Genomic DNA, 13,286 nt, shown 5'->3' with positions numbered 1-13,286 from the left:
TTTTGATTCTTATATCCAGGAGGTTACAGTTCTCCCTCTCCCTCTCTCCCTGTTTCTCTCTCCCTCTCTCCCAGTGCTATATGTTCCATATGTACGTAGGTGTGAGAGCAGGTGGGGGGATCGGTGACCAGATTGAGGACCCAGCAGGGGACGAATATGAGATCTATCGCATCATCTTTGACATCACCTTCTTCTTCTTTGTCATCGTTATCCTCCTGGCTATCATCCAGGGTGAGAGATCCAACACACACAAACACAGTTACACAGACATTATGGGGACATTTTATTACCAGAAGGGTGACTGTGTCAAAAAATGTATGTCCCCACAACATAAGAAACACACACACAAACACTCTGACTGTAAAGAAAGGTGAAAACCCACAGAGACAACCTTTTTGTTATATTATAAATATTGTATATTTATCAAAGCTTGTCTAGAGCCAAAACTAATACTGAACTGCCTACATCATAGCCTGGGTCAGATTCGTATCTTGCAGCCATGCCTGAGCAGTCACGATCATGTTTGTTGCTAGGAAGAACAAATGGAATGGGCTTTTACGAGGAGGAATGTTCTTACATCACTTCTGAGACTTGAGTTGAGTCAGTGTTGCTCCTTTTAAATATTGTTAGAAAATAACATATTTTCAGCGGTCGCTTCATACCAGTGAATAAATGTCGAGCAGCAAATACAGATTCTGTAACACAATTTTTTTTGCATACGAGTGGATTGTTTGACACTTGGCCATAAATAAAATAGTAGTTTGTGGTTGCATTTTTAATCCATAATTTTGGGCAATGTATGCTGGCACTATTTAGGGATGGGGACTGTTTTCAGTAATAACCAATTACAATTAGAATGATATCTGCCTCTTAACGTGACACTTATTAAAAATTAATGTGATGTGTTTACCTTACTTTGTACCAATTTTTAGAAGAAAAAGACTACATTGTGGCCTCCAACAATAAATTATCTTGGTACAAGGCGATTTTGTGATTTTGTGGCAATGTGTTACAAGAATCGTTAATGTCAGTAACTATTACTGTAGCATGTACACAAGAAAAAATATAAACCCCACTGTATCATCCACAAACAGCTACATATCTTTACCTTTGATAAAATTAGTGAAGTAAAAGCACTGCCCCTAAAGGCCAATGACAACGTGTTTGAAAACAGACACACGCCACGAATGTAGAACAGTGTGATCACTCACTCAGTCACATACAGACCTGTGTGTAGGGCTTCCTTTCACTAATTCACCACTGAGACTGAGTTTGATACTGGTTTAATTTGGTATAACAATCTGGGCAACATATGGCAGCTAGAAGCAACAGCAGACACAAGTGAAGCTAATAATGTTAGGCTCTGTTCTGTTTGTGTTTTGGTGAATCATCAGTGTAATGGCCCTGAAACAATGAAATGTAATGCAGCCATCATTGATATAAATTACATGTTTTTCTGCTCTGACATGTTTTGCCTTTTTCTTATGTCTCTTTCACTCCTGGATTACAACTTGTAACTGGCTGCATTTAATAACCCCTTTGTTTCGCATAAAACAAAATTAAAGTTGTGATGGCTATTATGATAGTAATATGATGACAGTAACAATATAGATCCAAGACTATTAAAGGACCATTGGATGAAACAAAGGCGGTGCGATCTAGTTCATTAACTTCTATACCATGTGTGGTGTGAACATTCTAGGCTTGATCATTGATGCTTTTGGAGAGCTGAGGGACCAGCAGGAACAAGTGAAAGAAGACATGGAGGTGAAGAGACACACACTAATGCATTATTTAAGCATGTTTTTAATGTGTCTTAATACAGGACAATATTATGAATGACGGGACCAATAGAGTCACAAGTAAATGTTTTGTAATGACAGTCATTTAACACTTGTATGTTTGTCTTCCAGACCAAATGTTTTATCTGTGGAATAGGTAATGACTACTTTGACACAGTGCCACATGGCTTTGAAACGCACACACTACAGGAGCACAACCTAGCCAACTACCTGTGAGTACATCGGGAGTTTGTGTGTGTTTGTATGTATGTATGTGTGTACTTGAACCTCCAATGTAGTTACAATAGAGAATTGGTGGTTGTGGGCAGTGAATGTTTAGGGAGAGATAACAGGTCAGCAATAAATGCCACGTAAAAGTGGTGGACATCATCTCAGTACTGTGTGTCAAGTTGTTCTGGTCATAACTCCTGAATATAAATGACTTAATTAATAAATCAGTTTCAATAAATGCTCTCATGGGTTTCCTATGGAGAATAACTCCCCACATCAATAAAACTGAGCTCATTGAATCCAGAAGAGTCTCAGCTTTCCAGTGATATCTATTGTTGTAATTCAAAGCCTGTTAGGTACCCCAGTATGCATTGCCTTTAATTGCACGATATCATTATAAAGCAGGCATGTCTGTAAAGAAACTTGTGGGTGCCCATAGAGCCCATTTTCATTTATATATCATGATGTCAGAGTACCACTTTGAAAAAAAATTGCCATACATTTTCAGCGTTATGTCACCAACTTCTCGACATTATATCCTGACATGCTTGGTACCAATGGATTCCTTAGATATCCTAGTTTCATATGCTATCAATATCAAACCATAAAATTAATCCTGATATGGACCTGTGAGCCTACCAGCAGGCCGATGAGCCCAATGTGTCAAGGGACGTACATCGGAGTGAATATTTTTCAGAGGCAGTCAAGAAAATGTATGTCATCCCTTTCTTAGAACTAGTATTTAAGGTTAAAAAAAATTGCTTTAGTTACAGGTTATCATTTAGAATGTAATTATTTTTGTTTTGCCCAATTTATGGAAAAGAACTCCAGCTCCAAAGCTTTGAACTCTGTTAGAAGTGTGTAGAAGTAGTAAGGATTGGATTGAATGTAGCATCGGGCTCTGCTGGTGTGTGTTTGTGTTTGTGTGATAATATTGTCAATGTATGTATGTTTTTCTAATGTGTTTGTGTGTCTGTGTTTCAGATTCTTTGTGATGTATCTCATCAACAAAGATGAAACAGAGCACACAGGCCAGGTAAACCAGCTCATTTTCCTTTGGTCCAAATACAGACATTATTGTGGCATTGTAATATGGTTAGTACAGCTTCAAACTTTCCTCTAATGTGTATTATCCTTGCTGCTGACATTGTAAAAGCCTCAGTTTGCTTCAAACAAAGTCCTTGTCAGATCCTCTAATACCCCTTTTCACCAACCTGGTTCTAGTGCTAGGCTGCTGCTGGTTCACAGCTTCTTACTTCCTTCTCAGAACCTGTTTGCTTTTCCAGAGGCTAGAGAGTCACGTCATTACATCACTTTATAAGTCTATGCTCTCGGCAAGAATAACAACAACAATGGCAGACTACATAGTCTCTTTAGAAATGTTGCTCCTGGCTTAGCAAGCCTACATTGGCATCCAAACACGACTGGTACAACACTTTTGTTCTGCTTGTCTTGATTTCTATGGACTGTGATTACGTTATTAACACTGAATGTAAGATGTTAATGTTAGCCTTAGTTGTAGCAGCAACTAGCTAATGCTAGCCCGCTAACGCTAGCCTGAATCCATCACGTTGCAGTTAAACAAATAAAATAAAATTGATAATACACATTTTAGTTGGTTTTGTTGGTCATGATTGCCCCGCCCCCAGCTCCTGACGTAAGTGGTTCGAGACCAGCAAGGAGATGGTGCCGCTCTGGAACCAGTTTTCCTGTCCAAGAGCCAGTTTTTCGGCTGTCAAAATGCAAAGAACTGGTTCAAGATTAGGCACCAGCTCCAAACCGGCTTCTAACTGCCTTGGTTGGAAAGGGGCATAACAGCAGGCACGGAGCTCAGGGGTGGCCTCTGGGGCTTCAGAGGGCTTCAGTGTTCTGTCAGCCACAAATCCTCTTTTTTACCGTCTAACCCTAAAACCTGCCTGGCGGGTTTGAAAGCAATCACCAAAAATAAATCATTTATCATAGACAGAAACTGTAAAAACGGTCATTATTGTCCATTATTTTTTCAACTTTCCAGTTCCCTTGAACAGATCATGTGTGACTGCTGTCAGAAAAAGTAACAGAATAGAAGCTTAAAATTCAACAAAATCGCAAAAAAAATCACTTAAAATAAAGAGTTAGCACTACAGGATAAACTATCGTGTTTATCCCAAACAATATACAAGTTTTTAGGGATTCTTTTGTCTCAAATGGCTTGAAAAAATAGTGCATATGGCTACCGTAAATAGGAAAAAAGGTTTTCCCTAACCCTTTAGTTTTTCTATAAAGAATGGCTCTGCCCCTGTCTAACAGCAGAGCAGAAAACCTTTCCCAGTGGTGGATCAGGCCCTTCTGTATAACGACAGGCTTTTCACCTTCCATTGGGGTTGGCCATTCACAACAGGTGGAAACACTTGGTTGTACATTGTTTGTTTGAAGCATACTGAGGCCTTTGGGGGCTCTGTGTTTGAAGCTACTAACCTCAATAGCTGCCTCCAGATATTTTGAATATAATGTAATCACTTCCTACCTCCTCTCATCTGTGTGTCTTAAAGGAGTCTTACGTATGGAAAATGTACCAGGAGCGTTGCTGGGAGTTTTTCCCCGCTGGTGACTGTTTCCGGAAACAGTATGAGGATCAGCTCAACTGATCTGTCCTTGAAGCAACAAACTGTCCCTTTCATACTGTAACCTATTCAAGGCCCGCTACAGCCATCTTCCCTCTGCTTACCCCTCAAACCTGTCTTACTGCTCTCTAAGGAGTCCCTGTTCTACTGGACAATGGGTTCTACACTCCAATTCCCAGTCTAGGAGGAGCTACATCTCCAGCCTCTTGGACAGGTCCTACAGTAAGCCTTTCTCCCAGCTCTTCCTCATCCAGACACTCAACTCGCCAGCTCTGCCCCGACTTCCAGCACACTTTGTTTGGAATGCTTCTAACTCTGACTATGTACATAGAAAATATCAGAGCATATGCTGTACAATAGGACCGATGGCACGTCAAGTTTTTTGGCTCAGATGATGACTTCATCTTATTCTACATTCACAGCAACAAGCAAAAAATACAAAGGAATAATGGAGCAAGGAAAAAAGGGAAGGACGGATGAGGAAGGAATTTAAAGAGAGAATTCTTTCTGAAAGACTTTCAGGACAACGATCAACACACAAAGAGCAGACATTAGTATGACGATGTTTACGACTTTTCATGTGTACAATGCACGTTGCATGTAGGTACAGGGTGAGGACACATAAAAGAACACCTCTACAACCCTGCTGTAATCCAACGCAACAGCTCGGCAATAATCGGACCTTTGAGAAGCTTCTGTCAGCTTTTGTTCAGAATGTCAAAGAGGTGAGGGGTTTCATTAACCTCTAAGATATCTTTTTGTTTTGTTTGTGGGTATAGAAAGATATAAGGTGCCTCTTCATAATAATCCAGTTCAATACACCACCAATTTGACAGTCTCCACTATTTCCAGGGAGTCGAATCACCTCTGACGCTGTCAACAACTACTGAACATCCTGATCGTCACAAATAGGGCCGTTGTACTGGATTGACTTAAAGAATGGTTTACAGATGTTAATATTGTGTCCACACCCTGTACATGCCAACACTGTGTGTGAAGGGCTCCTTAACTAAGTGTTAACATCACTAGCAACATGATCAATAGTTCATTTTGTTCCAGTGGAGCTGAGTGACCTGGAAAACTCAACAATCCTCCATCAGCTTGCAGGTTCTCTACATTCTTTGGGCTGGAAAGATGACAGAAATGCTTGCAAAATGGTTGAATCCACTATTGACATGTTTGGTGACTCTGAATATTTTATTTATTCATTTATTTTTTAAATCTTTTGCCCCGCTAACAGCATGGCCTTAGGATAAAGATATGTACGTCCAACACCCTGGTTCAGATCAATATTTATGATCAACTACTGATCAGATTGCCATGAAATTCCCTGAACACACCTAACGCCACCATCCAGACCAACCTTCAGTCCCACTGTTGGTCAAGGCTCTAAGAATAGCTCAATAGTCAGCATGTTTGTTCTGTCCATTATTACTGTGGAGTAAGAAACATCAGGTGCCATGAATAGGGCTTTAGACTGTCTTTTTTCAATTAACGCTCCCTAATTAGGGCTTGCTCTGTACATTTGTTAATTAGGTGATGTTTATGAAAAGCAATACCAAAGCAGCAAAATAAAAAAGGGAATTATCTGTTAAAGACATTAAAGCTGCAGACAAAGTTAGCGCATGCTTGTTAGCTATGATAAATAATTAACCAGACTGAAGCAACAGATCAGTCACAGCTGGAGGACAGAAGAAGACACATGGACGGATGGAAGCAGAGGGAGTGGAGACAGGAGGATACAGTGCCTTACTAAGCCAGGGGTGAGTTATGCAAGCTGGAGGAGGAGAGAGGAACGTCAGAGAGGAAATAATGTAAAGAGTGAGGATAACATCTGGAGCCGGGTGGCTATGAATGACAGAAACATGCCATGTTTGAGCACTATAGGAAAATAGAAGGACAGAGAGAGAAATGTCCTCAGGACTTTGTTGTTGGGAATTTAAATGACAGGCACGTCTCACTGTTCCTTAAGCAGTTTTGGTGCAGAGCTGAGTAGAAATATCACTTGATCATTTGAAATAATTTACAATTTCAGTTGCTTTCATTTAAAAGCTTTATGCAGTGCAACAAGGGGTGTTACAATTTTTAAAAAATCAATATAATTTAATCAATTCTTATACAGTACTGTCAGTTGATATTAAAGTTGGCCTGTAAAGTTCTAGGATGTCAGATTTTAGTTTAGAATGACAGGAAATGAGGACACAAATCTTAACTGGACGTTCAACAGCAGGTGTGGGGAGTGGCACGAGTGTTGGTGTTATAAAAAGACAGAAAGCATTACATTATTCTGTGTGGCTTTATATAAACTCACAGTTGCCATTTTATTAGGTACACTTAGTGTCCAATCAAACGCTGCTGTAATGATTCTCACTTTCAAAGGTTTTGATGTTAAGTTATGTCAAAAGAGACCTTTTGAGTTGTTGATTAAACCGTATGATCATTTTGGAGACTGCAGCTTGTGTTGCTGAATCATATTATGTTATACTTAATATTCAGAATATTTAATCTGCGACTAACAATTTATATTATTGTCAGTTGCCCTCAGAAGTTCTAGATTGAAACTCCATGCCAGTATTTGTTCGATGATGATAGGCCAAGTAAAACCGGAGATAAGGTCAGATATATTTTGTATAATATAGAACTTGAACCATTATTTAGTCTCTTAAATGTTATATTTGCAATCTGTGTTCACATTTGCAACATTTAAAATGCTTCACTGAGCATGATTGTGTTTTCAAAATCCGATGTCATGTAATTTATTTTGTTTCTTTTGGAAAAGAAGAAATGTTGATCCAGTAAGTCAAAGTGAAAAAATAATTATAAGGTCATATACAGGTGCATCTCAATAAATTGGAATATCATAGAAAAGTTTATTTATGTCAGTAATTCAGTTCAGAAACGTAAAATAACATTATATAGACCCATCACACACAGAATGAAACATTTCATGTCTTAATTTATTTAATTTCTTCTTAAATTATAATGATTATGGCTTACATTTAATGAAGATCTAAAATTCAGTGTCTCAAAAAAATTGAATATTACAAAAGTCCAATTTTAAAAAGTATGTTTAATATGGAAATGTTGGCTTCTGAAAAGTATGTCCATCTATATGACTCAATACTTGGTTGGGGCTGTTTGACTTGAACTACTGGAAATGGACTCCTCCATCATATTCTAATGTATTGAGATGAACCTGTAGGTGAGGTTGTGCTGAAAAAATGGCATGGTTAACATTTGTGGCATGAAAAGGATTCAAAAACAGATAACAGCCCAAGACTCCAAAGGGTTAATATACCTATAGTAGGATATAACTAGGTGGACTTAATAAAGTGGCAATTTGAGCTGTTCCAACATAACAATTATCAGCAATTATAATTTATGATGCTGCCATACCACAAAATATTAGCTTTGATTTAGTACACACTCTGCTGCAGACACACATACTGTATACATTCTGTCTCGTGCAATATAGGAGTCAACATCAAGAGACAGAAGTCATTTTTTATCTGCATTTTATTTGTTACACCCCTCACTGCAAAGCAGGAAGATTAGCTGGCAGTGTTTAGAGTCAAATAAAAGTGCAAACTCTCCATAGAACACATGACTTATAGAGTCACAGGCACAGACAAGGGTTGAATTAATAACATCAGAAAGTGATGATACCAGAAACATAATCTATTTAGGCATAATTTTTATTGCAGTATTGTTTATTGTCTTTTTTCTTTTCATTTTTCAGTGATAGGAAGTGTGTGTTGATTGAATGAATGTTCAGAGCTGGCAAATGTTCAACAAACATGTCCTGGAAACATTTTCAATGAAGGATTGTTTAACTGAAGGTTATGTTTTTTCTTTTGGTAATGATCTTATGCAATACAGCAAAGAGAGTTACTCTTTTTGTATAGACATTCTCCAAAAAAATAGCTCAGAAAAAAATTGCCATTGCATGTTTATTATGCGGGTTTAATTAACAAGTATAACAAAGACACTGAATCTATGTCACCCATAAATTGTTCAATAAGATTATTTAAGATGAATTAAGATTTATGTATTATTGTATTTAAGTGTTGTGGGCTTTATTGTAACTCTTCAAGTCATTTGCCACAAGTGCAACCCTCGGAAAAAAAGGAAATGGCTCCTGCTTTTCTCTCACTTAACCATCTCTGTTTTAATATACTATGAGTCAAAGGTTTTGTTGGGTTTTTTTAAGTATCATTTGGTTTTAAGCTCAAGCAATAGCCCTTCAGGGAGTGTATGGGAGGCGACTGACCATTGTAAATTGCAAACAAAGGCAAAACAAATAAAAGCTTGCTTAACTTTGTCTCAATTTAAAATAAAATTATTTATTCATTTATTATCTATGTATTTTATTTGCTTAACAAATAATGATAAAAGTACACTCACTCACACACACACACACACACACACACACACACACACAAACACACACATCCCTGTTCTTCTATCTTTGTGAGGCCCTCATTGGAATAGTGAATTCCCTGCCCCTTACCCTAACCCTTCACCATCGCAACTAAATGCCCAACCCTAACCCTAACATAAACCTAATTGTAACCTTAATCCTAAAACAAAGGCTGAACCCTCAAACAAGCCTTTAAAGAAGTGAGGACCGGCCGAACTGTCCTCACTTCACAAAAACGTCCCCACTCTGTTGGTTAAAAACTTGTTCTGGTCCTCACTATGTAGGAAGTACAAGAACACACACACACACACACATACACACGCATACACGTTGGCTCTTTACATAAAACAAACATCACATGCAGGTTTGGTAGAACATTTCATCAGTGAAATGAGCTGCAGAGTCTAAAATACTTCTGCATCATGTTTCTTGGACCAGTAAGCTATAAAGACCCAAAGTGTTTAATATTAAATGAGTAAACAAGGCATAGCATAATCATATGAATAAATATAATGGTGACAATGTGAAATAACCCAATACATTCTTAAAACTCATTATTATGAGGTGATGTTTAATCCAGTTGTGTGATTGGCTCCTTTAGACCAGAGCAACTGTCAATCACATGGCTAGCTCTGCTCTGTTTTTTTTTTTACCTACTTTGCGATAAAAAGTTGAATTATGTTATAAAACAGACTTAGGTTAGGAAATCTTGAAATAAATAAATGAGGGGATAGCATACATAATTTCATTTTCACAATAAACAGCAGTTTTAAAAATGTATTGAATTATTTCACAATTTTTATGTATCTATATTTTTTCTGTATTTTAACAGCCCAATCTCTTTTACTTGAGTTAGATTGTACGTGACATTATGTCAAAAGTACTGTACATGAGATTTATGATAAAATTTGCTTACACAGACATGCTGCCACTACAGGCTGCTAAAGAGCTATCTTAATTGATTGCACCTTTAATGTTGAGTGAGTATGCATATGCGATTTAGCAGAGATGACTATACGAGTATGATAACACAGTGTTATAGTTGCAATCAACCAGTGTGCGTGTTATGTATATTGCAGTGTGCTCATTATGCCATGCCTATTTTTTACTTTTATTTTCATTACAATACAACATCAGAATAATGCCATTAATAAGGGGTATTTTGCTCATGTAAATATAAAAGATTTTCATATATACCACAGAGCGGGCATGTTTAGTTTGTCACACAGTAGCTCACCATGTAAACTTTTGGAGTAGACTGTTGCTACTTCTGAGAGATTATGTACTCAGAGGGACTAAGTATATAAGAAATTAATGGATTTGCATGATTTTGAAAATAAAACTTTATTTATGAACTTATATGAAGACTACCGTATATTTGCTGTGTTGCTGCATACATTATATAAAGTTGATTAACTCATCTCTGACAATGTCTTGGCAACTAATAATAGCCTCATAGAGAGATTATGTATTTTTGTAGGCCAACCCAGAAGTACCATCTCCATGGGGTCTATTGAGAATTTGTCTATGGGATTTTTGCATTGGATTTTGGATCATTGCAGAAAATAAGCTCTGTGGCAAACACACGTTTCTGATGCTTACACCTTCTGTTCAGCAGCATAATCTTCACAAAAGAATAACCACTTTTATGATGTTTGAAGTCTTAATTCAGCCAACAGAAGTAAAAAGCTAACGTTATGCTATAGCTAGCTACACCACGGTTGCATGACTTGAACGTCACAACTGTTATCCTTCCGACGGTCTCTGACAAGCTAACCAGCAGTTTTGACAAGCTAGTGAATCTGTAGCCTAATAAATTGTTGATTAACGTAAATTACAATCTACGAGAGTAGATTTTGCAAGAGTTTGCAAGAGCACTGAAAAACAGGACTAGAGGCTGTAAAGTGACTAGTGAGAGTTCCCGTCCGTGTCCGGTGTGATGACATTTAATGTCCCTGACAACCACTGTAGTCTCATTTGGCCACTTGTTAGCAACCAACTTTTTAGGGAGAAGTAAAAACTTCAAAATTCACAAGTGGGGAACTAATAATACATTTGTTAGAGTTAGTTTTTTTTGCAGAACAGATGAGAGGAGAGTAAAATCCTTTTGACTATTTTCCTCATTGACTTTGAAATGATCATTTCCTGGTTTAAGAACTCATTCCTTTGGCGCCCTGTTGCAAGGCTTTAATACAGGACTGTGTAGTAGATCGCTTTTCATTTGGTGTTCAATATTGAACAGTGTGCTAAGATTTTTAAAAAAGTGCTGGCAGCAGCTACAGTTAGTGGTTGGCCTTACTTTGGCAACAAGTAAAGCTTTCTGTCCATCAGGAAACTTTGTAAAACAAAGAGAGTCTGCAGAGTAGCCAGAGAATATTAGACAGAACACCAGAAAACATTTTCTCCAGAAAATACGAAAGTGTTTCACCAAAACAAGTGACTGGTGAGCGCTTTGCCCTCCCTCATTCTGTTCTCTGTGCTGAGTAAGAACACGAATTAATCACTTTCTTGTTGGACACTGACCCTCTCTCTGTGTGTGTGTGTGTGTGTGTGTGTGTGTGTGTGTGTGTGTGTGTGTGTGTGTGTGTGTGTGTGTGTGTGTGTGTGTGTGTGTGTGTGTGTGTTTAGGGGTCATGAGAGTTTGGCCTCCGGCCCACACACTATATGAGGCCGGCCAATTATATGGCCTTGTTTGGTCAGGAGAGCTCCTGGAGAATTCATCAAGCATCCATCCAGCAAGCAATCATTCTTCAAATGTATGTGTTTCTTCCTCTCTGCATGACAGAGAGGAAGAAACAGAAAGAGACAAAAGCACACAGGGCATCCTCGACCTGTAAAGCATCCAGTAGCTCCTCCACATTTACAAAACCACTGATCTCAGGTGTTCAATAATAATGACTTAAAACTATTTTCTTTGTTTCTGGGACATTAATGAGCAGCACAGGGGCTCCACAAGGGACTGTTCTGGCTCCATTCCTGATAAAAGCCTTCAGTGACTAGAGTCACTAGAACTATCTCCTACTGAACACCTCAAAGACTAAGGAAATGATCAGAGATTTCTGCAGGTTCAAGCCCCCCTTCAGCTAGTGGATACCTGTGGGGTGGACATGGAGGTGGTGCCAAGTTCTAAGTATCTAGGTGTATACCTGGATAATAAATTGGACTGGTCCCTAAACACAGACGGTCTCTACAAAAAGGGGCAAAAAAAGCCGCCTCTTTTTCTCCTTGAAGCTCAGATCTCTGGACATCTGTAGTAAGATGCTGCAGATGTTTTATCAGTCTGTGGTGGTAGTGTGTTGTTTTATGCTGCAGTCTGCTGGGGAGGCAGCATCAGACACAGATGATCAGACTGGTCTAAAGAGCTGGTTCTGTGGTTGGAGCCAGGTTGGACACACTGGAGGAGGTGGTGGAGAGATGACCTGTCAACATGTTCCAGGCCATCCTGAAATACCCAGATCATCTGCTACACAAAACCTTTATGGACCAAAAAAACAGCAGTGGACGGCTCCTCTCTCTCTGTTGCAGGATGGAGATATTCAAAAGATCCTTCTCTCCTACAGCCATCAGGCTGTCTCATTCTAACAGAGATTCTACCAGACTAACTGAATTTCCCCTCAGGGATAAATAAAGTAATTTTGATTGATTTGATTTGATTTGATTTGATTTTGATTTGATTGATTGATAAACTGCACTACTTTAAAACAGCACAGGGGCCTGTGTTGGTTGGACCATGCTTCTTCAGGTATCGGTGAAACATGAATTTCGATCCAGTTAGTACCATTTCTGTAACAGACTCATTAATTTGAAAGTTTATCATATGGCAAAGCAGAATCATTTTGTCTTTCATCATGATGATCATGTTATCATGTCATCGACTACATTTGTCCAAAGACCAGACTTTTTCTAAGTAGATACTGTGGATGTCGGACTCTCACATAAAGGAAATATAATGTTCTTATGCCCAGTTAGCCTATTATTGTCAATCAGTGTCAACAGATTCCTAAAAAAACTTTCCAAAAAATTGGAAATCCTAGATAAAAACTAGACAATTAGCTAGAAAATGCTCTACCAAGGAGGCAGTTCACTGAGGAGTGATGGTTAAAAACTGTGATAAACGTCATTGTAAATATGCTAAATACCACAATGTATTTTTCCCTCCTCACATTTTCTGAATTCATCAGCAATTCTGCAGGTCGGGCTGGAAGCTTTGGCCGTATGTGGCCCCCAGGCCGCCAGTTGATGATCGCTGAT

The 13,286-nt window shown here is 38.4% G+C and overlaps 1 protein-coding gene across 1 annotated transcript in view; it reads left to right on the top strand.

Annotated features, from left to right (window-relative positions):
• LOC131959479 (ryanodine receptor 2-like) overlaps positions 1-8,969 on the top strand; it is a 241,865-nt gene extending 232,896 nt beyond the window's left edge. The window contains exons 111-115 of the mRNA XM_059324681.1: positions 75-231; positions 1,703-1,767; positions 1,914-2,014; positions 2,997-3,048; positions 4,544-8,969. Of these exons, the coding sequence (XP_059180664.1) occupies positions 75-231; positions 1,703-1,767; positions 1,914-2,014; positions 2,997-3,048; positions 4,544-4,639 (471 nt within the window). The 3' untranslated portion in view covers positions 4,640-8,969. The remainder of the gene's footprint in view (positions 1-74; positions 232-1,702; positions 1,768-1,913; positions 2,015-2,996; positions 3,049-4,543) is intronic.
• The last annotated feature ends 4,317 nt before the right edge of the window (positions 8,970-13,286 follow it).

Source organism: Centropristis striata, chromosome 21 (genome assembly GCF_030273125.1).
Source record: "Centropristis striata isolate RG_2023a ecotype Rhode Island chromosome 21, C.striata_1.0, whole genome shotgun sequence".
NCBI lineage: Eukaryota > Metazoa > Chordata > Actinopteri > Perciformes > Serranidae > Centropristis > Centropristis striata.
This window is presented reverse-complemented; position numbering and strand designations above follow the sequence as displayed.